The sequence below is a fragment of the Patella vulgata genome, chromosome 7, assembly GCF_932274485.2.
Source record: "Patella vulgata chromosome 7, xgPatVulg1.2, whole genome shotgun sequence".
NCBI lineage: Eukaryota > Metazoa > Mollusca > Gastropoda > Patellidae > Patella > Patella vulgata.
Window position 1 is genome coordinate 45837102 of NC_065885.2, and position 21163 is coordinate 45858264.

Consider the following 21163-nt stretch of genomic DNA (forward strand, 5'->3'; position numbering starts at 1 on the left):
CATTATACTAGGAAACCGGTATTATTTAATTGTGCGTAAACAGCGTTAGTTTCTGTAAGGTGTTAAAATATTCATAACTCTAGTTGAATATACATGATACCACCTTCACGTAAAAAGAGTGCAATCGCACTCACTCTCCTGGATGTGCCTGGATGTCAGTCGAGGTGCGCATTTTATAAGCAATTGTGGACGCTCTAGAGGCTAAAGTTAATATCCGATTGACTTTAAATTTATATACAGTGTTTAAGGTCATGAGACAATGAAGCCTATTGATTTTCAGCGATTTCCGATAATTACTGCCAGAGTTATGGCCCTTGATCACTTCAAAAAATCTTGTGGACGCTCTAGAGGCTAAAGTTAATATCCGATTGACTTTAAATTTATACACAGTGTTTAGGGTCATGAGACAAAGAAGTCTATTCATTTTCAGTGATTTTCGATAATTACTGTCACAGTTATGGCCCTTGATCACTTTGAAAAATCTTGTGACGCTCTAGAGGCTAAAGTTATCATCCGATTGACTTCAGATCGATACATAGAGTATAAGAGCTTGAGACGAACAAGTATATTGATTTTCAATGAATTTTTATGACTTAAACAGCTAAATCCATGATATTAAAAGTTTTGTATACTAAACGTTAGCCTTGGGCAGAACTTTATAAAAACCAAACAAATTCTAATGGTTTTCTGATAATTACTTCATGAGTTGTTACTCTTAATCAGATTTGAGTGTTTTATAAATGTTTCATTACCGAAAGAAGTAAAAATATGCGACAGCACTTGTTGACTGTCAGGACAATTAAGCTGCTGTGGGCGTATGTTTCGTTGCCTGGCAACCTATCTTTATGTTTGTTGCCAGGTGCGCGTCCCCCATGTGTTGGAACGCTATCCTGGCGTTCCCATTTGCAAGTACCCGTATGTCGGGTAGAGCTGCTGTCCCCCATTTCGTGCGGATATCGTCTCCTATTTTGGACACTTTTGTGGCCTTGAAAGACTTCCCTTCCTTTGGCGTGCATATCACGATATATTTATATTCTTGCACCATTCTTGATGCAAGAACCGGTTGGGGCTTTCTTGGCGAATTGACCTAGACGCTAGCAAAATTTCCTGCCATATTTATGCAAAGTAAAATAGAAAATAACAGGAAAAGTAAACAATAAACAGACTAAAAATATGGGGGAGAGGTGAGGGAGATGAAAATTGAACGAAAGTTCGAAGCCTTACTTAAGAACAACTAAGATTAGCCCGCCCGCTAACTTGTGTTGCTCAGATGACGAGATTGACTAAGATATTTGAAACAAAATAGAGAAGAAATAAATAAGTTATCACAGTACTCAGAGTATATGATAATCCAATCCAATGATCCACTAAACGCACAGTGTTGTATGGTATATATAGTGACACTTGTTCTGAACAGTGCCAGACTTTTATGAAGGCCCTAGGCTGTTCAACTTATGGAGCCCCTCCCTATCCCCTGCCCAAAGACTACAAAAGTATCGAAGTGTGTTTAAAAACACAATTGAGCAAAGCCAAGAATGGTGACTGATATTTAAGACAGTGTCAAAAATAATATACACCTTGGTCATATGCCCCCCTAGATCTTGCGACCATTGGCTTCATCAGTCTGCCACACCTGAACACTTTTATGAATGAATGGGTATTAGTGTTAAATAATAATTTCAGGATAAAGAGGTACAAAGATTCCCATTATACAACACCTGATCAAATAGCCCCATTAGAAGAGAAAGGTTTACAAGGGTATAGTATACTAGTAGAAGGCATTAGAACTGGCAGTGCAAAAGTTTCTACCAGATTACGGGACCCAGTTTATAAGGTAAGCTACATTTATCATCCTATCTTCTCAAAATATATGTAGCAGCCTATTGAATTCCAACAATTACTGATAATTACGAGGCCAGGCTGAAAAGTTCTAAGCTTATTATGAAAGACCTGTAGAAAGTCGATGGTTTACATATATTTTTATATGCCCACATGGAAATGTGGTCATATATTGTCATCGCACCTGTCCGTGCGCTTGTCCGTCCGTCGTCCACAATTCCTTGTGAATACTCTACAGACTACATTTATCATCTGATTGTTTTGAAATTGATATATGGTGTTTACATTAGTCAGATGAAGAGTCTAATTTAATTTAAATGAATTCTGTTAATTTCTTCTGGAGTTATGGCCCTTGTTTCACTTTGTTGTACCTTGTGAACGCTCTAATGACAAAAGTTATCACCAGATCTGTATGAAATTTATATGCATCATTTAAATTAGTGAAACAAAGAAGCCTAATGAATTTCAGCAATTTCCATTAATTACATCTAGAGTTATGACCCTTGTTGAACCTTGTGAATTCTCAAATGGCACAAGTTATCATTCGATCTGTATGAAATTTATATGCAGGTAAAGTTTTGTCTATTTCTGGTGATTTCAATGGGTAGGTTCACAGGATAACACTACAGATGCAGTACTTCTGTGTATGATTCATATGACAAAATTATCATCTGAACAGTATGAAAACTATATATACACTCATTTTGTATACTTCTTCATCCCTGAAGAAGTTAGTACGAGGGGTGATTGATAAGTAGTGAGCCTCGATTGGAAAACTGTGCAACACAATGATACCATGTTTTGCACGTGCACTATTATGTTCCTCGGGCTCTGTCACAAACTTTCATCACATTCGGTTAAACTGTTTGGTTGTGACAGGTCATAACAATCAAGTAGGGTCTGTTGTTATCAGAAAATGGACCATATCGAGGCGAGAGCTGTGATTAAGTATGGTTATGATGTTATGGTTGAGACATTAGGAGACAATGCTCCTTCATATGCCACAATTAAAAGGTAAAAGGTAGTCAGCTGAATTCAAGCGTGGCTGAGACAGCGTTGAAGACGAACCACACCCTGGTCGACCAAAAACTGTGTCAGCACCTGAAATGGTACAAAAAATCCATGATCTGATAATGAATGACAGGCGAGTTACTGAACGATTCATAGCTGGGGTAGTTGGTATTAGCCAGGAGAGAGTTCATTCTATTATCACTGAAACTTTGGAAATGACAAAGGTTTCAGCACGATGGGTGCCAAAGCTTTTGACGCCTGATCAAAAGCGTTTAAAACACATCATGTCAGAAGAGAATCTAGCCTTATTTGAAAATGATCCTGACCGCTTCCCGAAACAATTTGTTACTATGGATGAAACTTGGGTCCACCACTTTAAGCCAGAAACAAAAGAGCAGTCAAAACAGTGGAAACATGTGACGTTGCCGACCCCAAAGAAGGCAAAGACTGTTTCATCGGCAGGAAAAGGAAATGTGATGGCCTCAGTATTTTGGGATTCTGAGGGTGTTTTCAATCCCATGGTGGATTACCTCCAAAAGGGTCAAACAATTAATGGTAGATACTATATGCAGCACTGATAAGGCAGTCGAGGCAAGAAATTAGGACCAAAAGACGAGGAAAGCGGACCAAAGGTGTGATTTTCCACCAGGATAAAGCGCCAGTGCACAAATCAGCTTGTGGACGCTCTATAGGCTAAAGTTAATATCCGATTGACTTTAAATTTATACACAGTGTTTAGGGTCATGAGACAAGGAAGCCTATTAATTTTCAGTGATTTTCGATAATTACTGTCGGAGTTATGGCCCTTGATCACTTCAAAAAATCTTGTGGACGCTCTAGAGGTCAAAGTCAATATCCGATTGACTTTAAGATACACAGTGTTTAAGGTCGTGAGACGAAGAAGCCTATTGATTTTCATCGATTTCTGATAATTTTTGCCAGTGTTATGGCTTGATCGCTTTGAAAATTCTTGTGGACGCTCTAGAGGCTAAAGTTAATATCGGATTGACTTTAAATTTATATATAGTGTTGAAGACCATGAGACGAAGAAGCCTAGTGATTTACAGCGATATCCGATAATTTTTGCCAGAGTTATGGCCCTTGATCACTTAGAAAAATCTTGTGGACGCTTTAGAGGCTAAAGTTAATATCCAATTGACTTTAAATTTATACACAGTGTTTAAGATCAAGAGACAAACAATTATATTGATTTTCAAGAATCTTTATGGCTTGAACAGCTAAATCCATGATGTTAAAAGTTTTGTATACTAAACGTTAGCATGGGGCAGAACTTGAGAAAAACCAAACAAATTCTAATGGTTTTCTGATAATTACTTAATGAGTTGTTACTCTTAATCAGATTTTAATGTATTATAAATGTTTCATTACCGAAAAAAGTAAAAAGATGTGACAACTCTTGTTGACTGCCCGGACGATATAGCTACTGTGGGCGTATGTTTCATTGCCCGGCAACCTATCTTTTAAATAGGATAAAAATTATGACCTCTATAGGGTCCACAAGCTAAAAATGCGATTTTTCGTACAATCAGGGTTTTTTGATATTGATATTGTATTCTATTGATTATTGTATATCAACTTATCTGAATATCAAATACATCATTTTGACTTAGTCAAAATTGATCCCATCAAACCGTCTGTAATTGGTTTGTGTTACCTGTTTCTATCGATTGGAAGCTTCTCACATGAATCATTGCCTGGCAACCTATCTTTGGACATTTGGTGATCTTGTGCTTTTGTTCGCTAATGCTGGTGCCAAGAATGATAAGTCGGTGCTTTTATTCACTATTGTTGTTTGTATTTTAGAAGAGAGCCGAAAAAGGCTCCCCTTAATGAACAAATTGGAAAAATAACTCCCCTTAAAAAGCTCTTCCAGTTTTGATAAGAAGAGTGATTTACAAATTTAGGAGTGTGATCTGATATTTAGGAGAGTGATTGGTTGTATGTATGGGAAATGGTTCTGAAGATCAATAACTGTGTGTAAGGGGTCATTCCTGGTTACATAAATGATAATAAACATAGTCTGCAAAATAATAGCACTCATCTAAAACTACTTGCTGTATTCCAATAGAAATACTTGTCGACAGTTCTAAATATAACCCCTTGAAAATTCCATCAAAATATAATCTATTTCTTCCGGAAATATTCTTATTGGAAATTTTCATGTGCCATCTCTCGTAATTTTTCACGTCTCGCGAGAATTCTACTTCACATTTCAATTAAATTAACCAATGATGCATAGCGGCATCTATTTTTAGCAACATATTCATCGTAATTTTATTACCGTGTGCGATCACATTACAAACTAATCGATTACACCAAATAAATGTTCACAATGACAGCATGGTGGCGATTGGAATGTGAATCTTTAACACTTTTTATACGCCCACATTTTAATGTGGATGTATATTGTTGTCGCCCCTGTCCGTAAATGTAAGTTTATAACCCAAAGATCTTGGTTCCTTTCGATATTTGTGCATATCGGACCGTAACTTCCTGAATTATGGCCCCTGATTGTACAAAAAATCGCATTTTTTGCTTGTGTACCCTATAGAGGTCATAATTTTTATCCGATTTAAAAAAAACGTATTATTATATCACTGTTACACCCGAAGGATGGCTGAGTTCGAATTTCATGAAAATCGGCCCAAAACTGACAGACAAAATGAACGCCCTTCATTCTCAAATAGCGTAAAAATATGGTATATCAAGGTTGTGGATCCTATGGAGGTCACAATTTTTATCCGATTTTGTTGAAACTTGAAATGTAAGTTTACAACACAAAGATCTTTCAATATTTGCGCATATCGAATTGTAATTTCCTGAATTATGGCCCTTGATTGTAGGAAAAATCACTTTCTTTTTAGATTGTTCTCTATCCATCTCTCAAAAATGTGGGCGTATCCTGCCTGGCAGCTGCTGGTTTTTAAAGAAAATAAATATGTCCATGATTTACAAAACAGGAGAGCGATTTTCAATTTTAAGTAGAGGGAGAAAAACCTCCCCTTGGTCGACATCAGGTGCGCGGCATTATACACTAATCGAATACATGAAATAAATGTTCACAATGACAGCATGGCGGAGATCGGAATATGAATCACACTCTTTATGTCCATGATTTATAAATAAGGAGTGTGATTTTCAACTTTAAGGCGAGGGAGAAAAACCTCTCCATAATCGACATTCAGGTCCGCGGCAGGCGCTCGCAAGCTGTCGTGCGCCTCAAATAGCAATGACTGATTAATGAGTGGGTGCGAACTGATTTGCTATCGGGTACAATGCGTTAAGATCCCTGCTTTGTGAGCATTTATAATTTCATTGCCTGCCAAATTATATATCTATTTTTTAATTTTAGCATTTGCTGCCATTAGATATACGTATAATGGTTATAGCTAATTTGATGTTAAATCCAGCTGATGTATATGTTTTGCTGTTTAGTGAAGTTCAATATAAAGTAGAATTACTGAAACATAACAAAGTGTCAGGTTAGATTTTCTTTATGGGCCAGATCTGACCCTTTTTATACGCCCACATTTTCATGTGGACGTATATTGTCGTCGCCCCTGTTTGTCCGTCCGTCCGTCCACAATTTGTTTGTGGACACTCTACAGTTCACAATTTTTATCCAATTTCAACGAAACTTGAAATATAGCTTTATCTCCCTAAGATCTTGTTTCCTTTCGATATTGGCATTTATCGGACCATAACTTCATGGATTATGGCCCCTGATCGTACCAAAAATCGCGTTTTTAGCTTGTGGACACTCTAGAGGTCACAATTTTGATCCGATTTTGATGAAACCTGAAATGCGATAACCCAAAGATCTTGGTTCCTATCGATATTCGCACATATCGGGTTGTAACTTCCTGAATTATGGCCCCTGATTGTACGAAAAGTCACGTTTTTGGCTTGTGGTCCCTCCAGAGGTCACAATTTTTATCCAATTTAAAAAAAAGTATTTTTGTATCACCGTTACACCCTATGGACGACTGAGTTCTAATTTCGTGACAATCGGCCCAAAACTGACAGACAAAATGGCACCCTTCGTTCTCAAATAGCGTAAAAATATGGTATATCAAGGTTGTGGACTCTATAGAGGTCACAATTTTTATCCTATTTTGATGAAACTTGAAATGTAAGTTTATAACCCAAAGATCTCGGTTCCTTTCGATATTCGCGCATATTGGATCGTAACTTCCTGAATTATGGCCCCTGATTGTACAAAAAATCGCGTTTTTAGCTTGTGGACCTCTAGAGGTCATAATGTTTATTCGATTTAAAAAACCGTATTATTATATCATCGTTACAGCCTTAGGACGACTGAGTATGAATTTCGTGAAAATCGGCCCCAAACTGACAGACAAAATGGCCGCCCATCGTACTAAAGTAGCGTAAAAATATGGTATATCAAGGTTGTGGACACTATAGAGGTCACAATTTTTATCAGATTTTGATGAAACTTGAAATGTAAGTTTATAACGCAAAGATCTTGGTTCCTTTCGATATTTGTGCATATCGGACCGTAACTTCCTGAATTATGGCCCCTGATTGTACGAAAAATCACGTTTTTAGCTTGTGGACCCTATAGAGGTCATAATGTTTATCCGATTTAAAAAAACGTATTATCATATCACCGTTACATCCTAAGGACGGCTGAGTTCGAATTTCGTGAAAATCGGCCCAAAACTGACAGACAAAATGGACGCCCCTCGTTCTCAAATAGCATAAAAATATGGTATATCAAGGTTGTGGACCCTATGGCATGTTTTTTTTTAAAGTGTACCATAGGTTCCGAATCCCATCTGAATTATGAAATTCCAATTCCTATTACAAAATTCCTGTCTCAGAGAAGATGGATACATATTCTTCCAAAATATATTTTAAAAAAGATAATTTTTCGCAAAATAATTTTTTTATTGAACATTATACCTAACATATTGAAATTTTTTTAATCTAGATGAAATTATATCAAATGCAAACAATGCACATTAAAATTCATATAAATAGCAATCTCTATAGGTAGAATATACATTGAATTATGTGAAATGAATGAAGATGCTATTATTTTTGGGTCATAAGACAGTAAAGATGAACATTTTTATACGCCCACATGGAAATGTGGTCGTATATTGCCGTCGCCCCCGTCCGTCCGTCCGTCGCCCCCGTCCGTCCGTCCGTCCGTCCGTCCATCCGTCGTCCACAATTTCTTGTGAACACTCTACAGACTACATTTATCATCTGATTGTTTTGAAATTGATATATGTTGTTTGCATTAGTGAGATGAAGAAGCCTATTTCAATAACTTCCGTTAATTTCGTCTGGAGTTATGGCCCTTGTTTCACTTTGTTGCACCTTGTGAACGCTCTAACGACAAAAGTTATCAACCGATCTGTATGAAATTTATATGCATCATTTAAATTAGTAAAAAAAAGAAGCCTTTTGAATTTCAGCAATTTCCGTTAATTACATCTAGAGTTATGGCCCTTGTTTCACTTTGTTGAATCTTTTGAATGCTCTTATGACAACAGTTATCATCCGATCTGTTTGAAATTGATATGCATCATTTAAATTAGTGCAACGAAGATGCCTATTGAATTTCAACAATTTCTGTTAATTACACCCTGAGTAATGGCCCTTTTTTCACTTTGTTGTACCTCGTGAATGCTTTAACGACAAAAGTTATTATCCGATCTGTATGAAATTTATAGGTATCGTTTAAATTAGTAAAACGAACAAGCCTATTGAGTTTCAGCAAATTTCCGTTAATTACATCTAGAGTTATGGCCCTTGTTTCACATTGTTGAATCTGGTGAACGCTTGAACGACAAAAGTTATAACCCAATCTGTATGAAATTCATATGCATCATATGTGAGCAATTTCTGTCAATTACTTCTAGAGTTATGGCCCTTGTTTTACTTTGTTGAACCTTGTGAACGTTCGAACGACAAAAGTTATCATCTGATCTGTATGAAATTGATATGTATTGTTTGAATTAGAAAAAGTCTGTTGAATTTCAAAAACTTCTGTAGATTACTTCCAGAGTTACAGCCCTTGTTTTAGTTTTTAGAACCTTGTGAACCCTCATTACCTACAAAAGAACAAATATACGACAACTCTTGTCGACCGCTCGGACGATTTAGCTGCTGTGGGCGTATGTTTAGTTGCCTGGCAACCTATCTTAGTAAATATAAAATGTCTCTTTTGAATTGGACAGAAGCATGGCACATTTATTTTCCTTTCAGATATTAACTGTTGCTTATATATATTAATAATTTTCTTCAAAAGTTTAATGTAATAATGCATTATCTAAATCTGAAGTTTCATGGGATATGATTTACAAATTAATTTTTAATTTAAAAATTAATTGCATTGCTAATGTTAAATGTGGACAGACATTCTGGCAGATTTGTAACATTAGCACTAAAGTTTGAAGAAAATTTATATTTATAGTGTTGATGTAAGTAGTTAATGAGATTTTTTACATGCTAAATTAAAATAAAGCATTATATTAAGAATTTAAGATTAATATAATAAAATATAATCATATATTTTAATAACCTAAAATTTAAACATTTATCGGGCATGCAACTGTTGCTAACGTTACATAAGGACAGACGTGGACATTTTATAAATAACTTTATTACTTGAATTATTGTTTTTATCTAAAAATAAAAATAGTCCGCAATGAAAGGTATTAATAAATTGTATAGTATTTCTACCCTTGGGCGAGTTTTAAATTTAAAATCGGACAAAAAGTATTTTAAAAGTACGTGCCAACGTTATGTATGGACAGACGGTTTATATAATCGGTCTGACAATTGACACGTTAGCACTTTTTTGCGGAGGTCAAAGTCATTTTGATCGAGTGAATAAGGCGAGAATGCCGACCGCCATGTTTATGCATTGGGAATCGGAAAGCCGGTTTTCTTTTCTAAAGGCCGTAAAGAAAGTTATACATTTTTAGTAAATAATGCCGTGAAAATATAAGTTTTCTTGCTTCTCGATGAAATAAAATATGTTATTCACTCTAAAACGACAAATATCCTCTATGTATTCTAAAATCTTGATAAAAAATGATGGGAAAAATGTCTGTCTTAAATGATGTAATTCGTTAAAATATTTGTAACTTATTTTAATAAAAAAATACATCAATAAACCTGGTATTAAGTATTTTATATGTTCAATGTAAGCTGATTTTGAAGATTAGAAAAATATTTAAAAACTCTTTTTCTCTTTTCTAATAAAACCATTACATTTGTTAGATACCCACTGGTACACTTTATAATAAAACATGCCCTATAGAGGTCACAATTTTTATCCGATTTTGTTGAAACTTGAAATGTATGTTTATAACCCAAAGCCGCTGGTGTAACAATATGCCACTCATTCGCTAACTTGATTTAAGTACATATAAGTGAATCTAATAACTTGCCAAAGATATTAATCAATACAATATAATGCCATCATTAATTTCGAGAGCAAAAATTCTACAAAAGTGTTAAACCCTGATTATAGGAAAAGTGACGTTTTTAACTTGTGGACACTCTAGAGGACACAATTTTCATCTGATTTTTAAAACTTGAAATGCATATTTATAACCCAAAGATCTTGTTTCCTTTCAATATTCGCGCATATCAGATCGTAACTTCCTAAATTATGGCCCCTGATTTTTCGAAAAATCACATTTTTTTAAGCTTGTGGTCCCACTAGAGGTCACAATTATTATCAAATTTAAAAAAAAAAACGTTTGAATATATCACCATTACACCATATTGTTGGTTGAGTTCCAGTTTTATGGAAAGCGGACTAAAATGGACCCCAACCTCAGAAAGGAAATAGTGTAGACATTTGTTATATTAAGGTTGTGGACTCTCTAGAGTTCTCAATTTTGATCCGATTTTGATGAAATATGAAATGCATGTTTATAACCCAAAGATCTTGGTTGCTTTCGAAATCCTCAAATATTGGATAGTAACTTCCTGAATTATGTCCCCTGATTGTACGAAAAATCACATTTTTAGCTTGTGGTCCCTCTAGAGGTCACAATTATTATCTGATTTGAAAAACTGTTCGAATATATCACCGTTGCACTGTAATGTTGGTTGAGTTCGAATTTTGTGAAAATAGGACGAAAACTGCCAGACAAAATGGCCGCCCTTCTACTCAAATAGTGTAAACATCTGGTATATCAAGGTTGTGGACCCTCTAGAGGTCACAATTTTGATCCGATTTTGATGAAATTTGAAATGCATGTTTATAACCCAAAGATCTTGGTTGCTTTCGATATTTGTGCATATCGGATCATAACTTTAGCTTCTGGTCCCTGTAGAGGTCACAATTTTGATCTGATATAAAAAAAATCGTGAATACAGGCCACAAAATTTCACACAAACGATACCAATCGGTTCCGTGCGGTCACGCCAGCTCAAAAACATGCGACTGATTTCCTGGTTACACAAATTGAAATATCGGTTACGTTAACAATTTCATTAACAAATTTATTCACATTTGAACAATTTTTATACAGGATGACTACTTTGTGACACAGGTCTAAATTATTTGTATTATAGCACAAACTCCATTCATTCTTGGCATTTCATTTCTCCATCTTACTGGTACTTTGACAGATCACATATTTTGACACCATCGTCTATTGACCAGTTGCAAGCAGGTAGATTTAAAAATGCCCCCACCCTAATTCTTTAAATGATTAGTTATGCCATAAATATTTGAAGGCGTACCTTTGGATTTTCAAACACAAAATGAGAAATGAATTTGACTATTTAACATGTCAGCTATATTTCCAAAGAATTTACTACAGATGTCCATTTCAGTTTTCACTATAGCCATGCTGTACAAACACTTAACCTCAAAATATAATATCAAATATAAAAGAATATAAATTAATATAAATTAGTCAAGTTATTTCTTTAAAAAATACATTCACTGCAAGTGGAAATGAAAAATAGCACCATTTAAATCTGGATAAAACTTGGAAATAGCGCAGCCATTTTATGTATCCAATTGGTTATGCAATGGTCATCTGGCGTAACCGAAGAAAATGGTTACGCATAGCATTAACCCGTAACCAAAATTTGAAATTTCATGGCCTGGAATATATCACCGTTACACACGAAGATCTTGGTTCCTTTTGATAATCGCGCATATCCGAACGTAACTTCCTGGATTATGACCCCTGATTGTTCGAAAAATCCCATTTTTAGCTTGTGGATTCTCTAGAGGTCACAATTTATTTTTCCAATTTTAAAAACCATTTAAATATATCACCGTTACACCATAATGAAGGTTGAATTTGAGTTTCGTGAAAATTGAAATGAAACTGCTCAACAAAATGGCCGCTCTTTGTAAGCAAATTGTGTAAAAGTATGTAATACGAAGGTTGTGGACCCTCTAGAGGTCACAATTTTTTTCAAATTTTGATGAAACTTGAAATGTATGTTCATAACCCATTGATCTCGGTTCCTCTCAATATTCGCACATATCGGACCTTATCTTCCTGGATTATGGCCCCTGATTGTACAAAAAATCACATTATTTTTTTAGCTTGTTCTCTGTCCATCTCTTGCAAAATCTGGGCGTATCTTGCATGGCAATCGCTTGTTTGGCTTTTGGCAATCAGATTAATTACTTTTTATACTACTGAAAGTTTATTGAATATTGTCTTATTTGCTTTCAGAGATAACTATGCCATCATTGCAATATTATATAGAAGTTAAGGATAGAGACATCTGTACACTAGAAACATCCAGATCTGTTGCAACAGCATTAAACATTGGTTCTACAGAAGTTGTACTAAAAGATAAAAGTATCCTTTATGGTGTTAACAGAGGCCAGAATTGGGTCACTAGAAGTAACTGTTAGCTTCTGGAAATAATGTCTATAATCTCCCATTCCTTTTAACCCTTTCAATGATAGACGTAAATCCACTGCCTGTGCTAGAGCCTTTAATGAGGAAAAAAGGGAGGTTGGAACTGAATGCCAAGCAGTACTTATGGAAGCTTTTATGAAAAATCTTTTTGTCTGTTGGGATGGGCATGAGGTTGGGCTAAGAGGAAAAAATAGAATTTTGGAAATTTGCATAATAATGTAGTCACGTGACGTCATGGCGGCCATTTTGGATTTCTCATTTCACACTAAAGCTAACACGAAAACGAATTTTTCTCCATGAAATACTTAAAAGATATTGTTTTTTTTACTGGATTTTGATAAAGATATATAAAATGAACAAAAATATCAATAGCAGCCATGAGCAATGCCGCCGCGAACACGCGCATCACGTCTCCCGCTGCCATGACCACGTGCGGATTGCAATACCTTGTTTTTACTTTCACTTTCACTTTCATCCCCAAGTCCCATATCATTATCAATATAGTCAGTCAATAGATCTACACGTTCGGGAATCAGGAATTACCTACGTATTTTACGATCCAGCAGGCCAGCATTATTATCAACATCAGAATTATTGTCAGAATCTACTGCAGACACAGGGCTATCGTGTTCACATTGGGCTTGTTCATCATGCACGGGAGACATAGCTAGCCATGGGCGGAACGTCGCGCAAAAAATCACACACTTCATAATACCAATCACTGTCCTGACTACTATCATTATCAAGTAACTGGAAACGAATTATGTGTATCACCCGCCTCGAAATTGTCCACATGTTGGTCAGCAAGACGTCATTCACGACTTCGTCGAGAGTGCATCGTCTACATTGTCACAATGCACTCCGTCATTTTACGGTTTGCTGCTTTGAAACACGTGGAAATATGTTCTAGTGTATAGAAAATACAATAGATGGCACTTGCAGTTACGGTACTAATTTTAGCGAGGGCTTTACTGAGTACACGGTAATACCGGGTACGGGCATTTTACCGACATTTTATAATACCCGGTACTACCGGGTATACGCAGTGAAAGGGTTAATAGACCTCAGCTGCAAATGTGTAGCAGACGTTTTGTCAACTAACCTGTTTTTTTATGCGAGACTCACACACGGAAAATGGCCATAATAATGCTACCTTTACTTTCACAAAGGGAGGTAATTGTTTTAACATGTGTTTAATAAAACTGCGTTCTGATTGGCTAAATTTTAAATGAAATTATGTGATAGAATACATAACTCTTATTTATTAAAAAGATATTTTAATACTGGATAACATATTTACAGGTACATATGAACATCATTTGGTTGGGTAAAGTAACGTCTATCTATAGCTGCTTCCCTTAGGCCTCTCCGGGGTCGAGGGCAGGCCCTCTCCCGAGGTCCGGGCCGAATTCCCTCTTGGTCTCTACAGGTCTCTCTCCAGGTCTGCCTGTCTTCCTAATTCTCAACTAGGCTTTTTATATCGTGGAGCAATATCTGTCGCATCAGCTAGGCACGCCATAGTTAATAGCATTAGTAATCAGAACAATGAAAAGTAATTATTAAGATTCACACATCTTAGCTCAAGACAAAAGGTGTCAATACGTGTTAAGCCTAAATCTTATAGCATATAGACACTCTGAGTATACATGTTTGTCCAATCCATTACATCTTACATAATACTATATCAACACCCCACACCTGATATAGATTAAATCTTACAATTAATCTGTCACTTAATATATGTCCAAAATGAGTTACAAATAAAATATGAATTCAGAATACAATATTAAAATTTAGATCCCAAATGATATTGTATTACATTCCTCCCTTAACCACAATTTTAAAATAGTGGAATATATAAAATGATATATGAAACGATTTTAAAACAATAAAAGATTAAAGCATAATACAATAATTGAAGCATTCAAAAGCAGATGGAAATATTCAGTAGTCCACGGAGTAACGTCGGGGTAAATATAGTGTCGTAAAAGTTATATACAAGAAACACAACATCGAAACTAAAAATATTCACAAAAGTATAAGAGTCATTGGTCACTTTACACGTTTCTTCCAGGATCAGTAGATTCTATTAATAAAGACAGATACTACGTGGGAACACAGTACGCGGAAAAAATCGTCACGCAATTGAACAATGTGAACGCCTATCATCCGATATGTATGAAATTTATATGCATTATTTACATTACAACAATTATTGTATATTACTTCCAGAGTTAAGGCCCTTGCTTCAATTTGTCGCACCTTGTTAACCCTCAAAGGACGAAAATTATCATCTGATCTGTATGAAATTGTCTTATAAATGCGCCCCACTACTTAAAAAAGATTAAATATGCGACAACCCTTGTTGACCGCTTGGACGATTTAGCTGCTGTGGGCGTATGTTTCATTACCTGGCAACCTATCTTTAGCTTGTGGACCCCCTAAAGGTCAGAATTTTTATACGCACATATTGAAATGTGGTCATATTTTGTCGTCACCCCCGTCCGTGGACACTCTAGAGGCTAAAGTTAATATCCAATTGACTTTAAATTTATACACAATGTTTAAGGTCATGAGATTTCACAGAGATTTCTTTACCTTTATTGACTATAAAAAATACGGATTGGTACAAAATTGACATGTACATGTAATATTACGGAAATTGACTAGGAAATGTATAGAATTAAAATTAAAGTTGGTTACCCTCCCGGGGTTGATTACCCTACGGGTAATTAAAAGACACTGAAACGTGTAAATTTAAACCACTTGAATACTGAATTGAATCACTAGAACTTGGAATGAAATGTGTATATTGTCTCTTTAATCAGTTCGGTTAACACTGAGAAGTAGTAATAGTGTTATTGGTACGTTTAGGGCATATATATCTACCGATTTTGGTAAATTTGTAAAATTCTAATTATCGCAACAAATCTAATACGAAGAGGCTAAAATCTGTAGATACGGTGTGTTAATTAACAAGGGTGAGAAATTGACTGAAAGGTGATTTAATTATCGTTAGGGGTGAAAATCTCTGCGACGGTGCGTTTTCTGTACTGGATGTGTTAATTAACGAACAGGTTAAAAACAACTGACACAGTGTGTATTCTTTGTTTGGTGAGTTTTCTCGAAAGTGTGTAATAACTGCACCAAAGGTGTTTTATCAAGGACCAACAGGCTTTATCTGACGCGTAGGTGTTAAATCCAATTTACCGTGCGATTTCTTGTACGACCGTGTGTTTTACACAGATCGGTCTTTGTTAAGTGTGTAATAACTGCACCAAAGGTGTTTTATCAAGGACCAACAGGCTTTATCTGACGCGTAGGTGTTAAATCCAATTTACCGTGCAATTTCTTGTACGACCGTGTGTTTTACACAGATCGGTCTTTGTTAAGGGTAGGTCTTTATACATAATTTAATATTTGCTGTAGTTACATCTGTGCCTTCTTTAATCTATGCGTATTTCATTTGTTGATGAATACTACGTGTTTTATACTGCGTACCATTGTCTGGCTGCAGTAATTTATATTTCTTGTCTCTTTGTGGGTTTCATTTGTTAACATTATTGTGGTACCACTGAACTATAAATGCGTGTGTCTTAAAATCGGTCGCACAAAATATCGTTATTACCTATATCCCGCCAAACCTCCATTTGATTATCCAATATGTTCTAATCTCTATTGATATCTGATGCTCTAATCTGTTTTGAAAGCACAATTATAAACAAAAAATCTCGCAATTAATGATAACCTGTAAGTTTCATCACCATTATATTTTATAAATGTTATATCATAGTTAAGAGTGAGCATGACTGGCTGCTCCTCAAGAGCTCTGTACTTTTTTGTATATTTTATGAGTAATTAGCTTTAAATGAAGTTGTATCTTTGCATAAAGAAAGATCTATATACAGAGATAAGTATTATTGAGAAAAGTGATTTTGATTTTTTTTTATAAACTTTTAAATGACATTTCTGCTGGGAAATAATAGTAATCAATGAAGCATGACAGTCCTAGTTTCTATAATTATCAGTGTAATAGTAGTTTTGTACACTTGTATAATGAGCTCACTTGAGCAGAGTTCATTAAATGTGATCAAGTATAGTAGATGTCAACTTCTACAACTCAAAGATACAGTCTCTCTTAATGACAGTAATAAGATTTATCATGACATTAAATTATCAGTTCAAACTATCTTGCAAAACAAACTAACCAGAAGAAAACCAAAGACTAAGCGTAATAATGTGTTTATGCCCGAAGTCCCACTTCGGAATATGTCCGCTACTACAACGATACCTTTTAACTCTTTGTAACTTCTATAAATTCTGGCGTCCTTCCATGTGCACCTCCGGCTTATATACAATCTGGCGTAGGAATGCCCAACGAAGTAGTCCTGTCTACTGTCAGGCTCAGACCACTAACCACAACACTCCTCCCCGTTCTCTTTCGGGAGGTTAGTCTCTCCCGGGCTACATAAGAAACAATTTGAAATTATCCATTCACACACCATACACTCAGGCGATGGTATCTTATTTACACCGTAACATTCACCCAAACACGCCCTTTCAAACCAAACAAATATATATGTACTCAGCCAAATTAAAAACTTGACACTCAGGATTTTGGGGACTAGATTTTTAATATTTGGTTTAAGGCAACTATTTTAGTGTTATGTTGTGCACAGACGACCTTGACATCAACAGAAAGCAAGAATACGTCTCGCCGAAAGTCCTTGACATTGATAACGTTCGGGATGTCACAGTACCCCCCAAAATGAAATTCACAAACTTGGAGAACAATCGGAATAAAGTGTTTAGTAACGGTTGTGGCCTCCTCTAGCGTCTCGTACTGCCACACAACGTCTTCTCGTGGATCTCAGAACATTAGTAAGCACTACCCGAGGAAGACGTCGCCACTGCTCAGCAAGAGCATGTTGAAGGTCCTGCAACGTCAGTGGTGGATTCACTTGCTTACGAACACATCGACCCAGTTCGTCCCAGATGTGTTCAATAGGATTAAGATCGGGGCTAAGCGACGGCCAATCCAGGACTTGGACACCGGCATTTCTTAAAAAATTCTGGGTAGCAATTGCTGTATGGGTCGAGCATTGTCTTGTTGAAACGTTAGTCCAGGCCCATGTCTCTGCATGAACGGAAGAAGAACAGGTTGCAAAATCTGATCCCTGTACTGGACAGCATTTAAGTTCCCTTGGACAACAACAAGAGGAGAACGTCCATGTGCACAAAAAGAACCCCAAACCATGACGCTGCCACCACCAAATCGGTCAACTTCTCTGACGCATACTTGAGCATAACGTTCACCTCGTCTGCGGTACACTCGGACCCTGCCATCGGCAAATCTCAAAGTGAATCGAGATTCGTCACTAAAGATAACCGAATTCCACTGTCTTTGAGTAAATCTTATGTGTCTTGTGGCCCACACAAGTCGGTTACGGCGATGAAGAGGTGTCAATATTGGTCCATTATAGGGCCTCCGAGCTCGAAGACCAGCAGCCTGCAAGCGATTTCGAACAGTTTGTGCAGTTACCCTTCCACCAAACATCTCTCTACTTGTGGAGGTTGCAGTGACAAATCTGTTTCTAAGATGACGGTAATCGTATTGCTTGATCTTCCTGGAGTGACGTCACACGTGGCGCTCCCGCCCTTGGGCGGTCGGCAATAGTTCCAGTTTGAAGCACTCTCATTCTAAGATTAATTATTGTCTGGCGTGATCAATTAAAGGCTCTTGCAACAGTGATCACAGACTGACCAGCATAGAGCCTACCTATAGCACGTAGACATTCTACATTTGAAAGGCGCGGCATTTTCTAACAAAGATGAAAATAACAATTTTAATTTGTTTTTCCAGTTCAAGTTACGTGTGCGTGTTCAGTTTAAGCAAACTTGCATCGATTGACCTCACGAGTTTGTGTTTGCACGTGTTTTTCAGGTTTTTCATCTTTATATGCTCAAAAGTAACACGTGATCCACGTGACTTTACAATTTTATGAAATTAAAGGCTTCTTACTACTTACTATCGTTAGAAACACTTTAAAATTTATTTGACTTACCAGAAAAAAAAATTTGTTGAAATTCATCAGTGTCAAGTTTTTAATTTGGCTGAGTATATATACAAATTATACACATCATAACCCCTCCCAGCCTAGGACAGAGTTATTAGTTGTACTCCCCTACCCCCTTCCTTTTGACAAATTGCTTTATAAATGTTCGGTGATAAATAGCGAAACCCAGAAACGATTCGGCTTCTCTAGTAGGCCTACATATTGGCACCGTCCATTTTTCCACGGTTTTACAAAGGTTATTACCAGCTATTAAGCCATGCTGACTAACAATGCGACCAAGGAATTCAACTTCCTGACGAAATAATTCGCATTTTTTAGGTTTAAGTTTAATCTGATACTTCCTAGACCTATCCAAAACTTTCTTTAGATTAGTTAAATGACTGTCAACATCTTCGCCCATTACTAGTGTATCGTCTAAAAAATGCTAATGCAATATTCCAGTTTAACCCATTTAAAATAAGACTGACCACTCTAGAGTAGGTCGCAACAGTGTTACAAAGTCCGAATCCCATTTTGGTGAATTCAAATAAACCGTATTTAGTTAAGAATGCGGTTTTTTTCCTAACTTCCTTTTAAAGTGGAATTTGCCAGTATGCCGAATTGGCATCCAGTTTCGAAAACCATTTATTTCCACTAATAGCCTCAATACATTCTGATACGATCGGAAGTGGAAATAGATCTTTAACGGTAACTGCGTTCAGTTTCCTATAATCAATGCACCAACGCACTGTTCCGTCTTTCTTGCGGATTAAAACAGGAGGTGACGCCCAGTCAGAACTTGACGGCTGAATAACTTTAGAGTCTAACATTTTTTTAAAATGTCCTTCTTCCTCCCCTGCGAAACAAATAGGAACTCTGCGTAAGTTTTGTTTAATGGGTTTCGAATCTTTGGTTTCTATAGTGTGCTCAAGAAAGGTAAAATTCCCTAAATCAAATTGATCTTTAGCAAATACGTCCTGGTATTCGACGAGTAACTTAGACAATTTAAATTGGTCAACTGGAACTAACAGTCCTTTTGATCTGTCATATAAATCTATTAAATGCTCTGGAATCTTAAGTAAACCAGCGTTATTATCTTTCACTTCACCTGTCTCTAACGCTTTTAAGACGTCATTTTCATTAATTTCACTTGAGTCACCGACTGCTATGGTGGTATCACAAACCGGAACAAGAAGCTCAATTATGCATTTATGTGTACCGCTTAGACCGGCGTCACTTAACGTCTCGTCAAAAAGTAATAAAGGCGAATCATAATTAGGTGGGACCGGACGCTCGCACGTTCGTTCGATCCTTTCTATTCTAGTTTAAATCCGCAACGAAAGCCACCTGTTTGTCGGCATCCGTTTTACCGGACAAAGGTGTACTATGCCTAGGAGAAAATAAATTCGGACACTTTCGCTTATAATGACCTTGTTTTCCACAATGAAAACATGCAACTTGTTCCCTAGAATATCAATGATTAAACAATTATCCCTACTATAACTTCTCCCCGTCAACAGAAAAAAACTTTTTTTAATTAACGTACTATTAAATTTTTATCCGGTACTGCCAAATAATGTGTTTATGCCCGAAGTCCCACTTCAGAATATGTCCGCTACTACAACAATAACTTTTGTTACTTTTAACTCTTTGTAACTTCTATAAATTCTGGCGTCCTTCCATGTGCACCTCCGGCTTATATACAATCTGGCGTAGGAATGCCCAACGAAGTAGTCCCGTCTACTGTTGGGCTCAGACCACTAACCACAACAGTAATAATTATAATCCGACATCATCAAAACCTCGAAAATCAAATCCATCGAATCTTGTTAAAATAAAGACCGTTGATGGTGACAGTGTGACCAGTGAAGATGTAAAATCATGTTTCTGTTTATTAAATTGTAGATCTGTAAGAAACAAAACACTTTAGATTCATACTTTTATATGTGACAATAATTTAGATGTTTTGGCTCTAACTGAAACTTGACTGTCTGAAAACTCTGATTCAGCAACATTATGTGAACTTGTACCACCAGGTTATTCATTCAGTCATGTAACGAGAGGAAAGAGGTGCAGGGGAGTCGCTATCATTTATAAATCAAGCATTGTTGTTTCTAAACGACCCTGTGAAAAGTTTAACAGTTTTGAATATTTAGATGTCAACTTATTCTACTCAAGTAAAACAATTCGCTGTTTGATTATTTATCGTTCACCCTCTAAATCTGATCAACAGTTTTTCGAGGAATTTGCAACCTTTCTTCATCAAGTTACCTTAACAAATAACAACGTTTTGATATTGGGAGATTTTAATTTTCATATAGATCAAAAGTCTAATTTATCTGCTTCTCG

At 36.3% G+C, this 21163-nt stretch overlaps 1 protein-coding gene across 2 annotated transcripts in view; it reads left to right on the plus strand.

Annotated features, from left to right (window-relative positions):
• LOC126828350 (nuclear pore membrane glycoprotein 210) overlaps positions 1-21163 on the plus strand; it is a 398410-nt gene that overhangs the window by 50693 nt on the left and 326554 nt on the right. For both annotated transcript variants that reach the window (XM_050558068.2, XM_050558065.2), the window contains exons 5-7: positions 1684-1834; positions 6224-6353; positions 12567-12695. In XM_050558068.2, coding sequence (XP_050414025.1) covers positions 1684-1834; positions 6224-6353; positions 12567-12695 — 410 coding nt within the window. The remainder of the gene's footprint in view (positions 1-1683; positions 1835-6223; positions 6354-12566; positions 12696-21163) is intronic.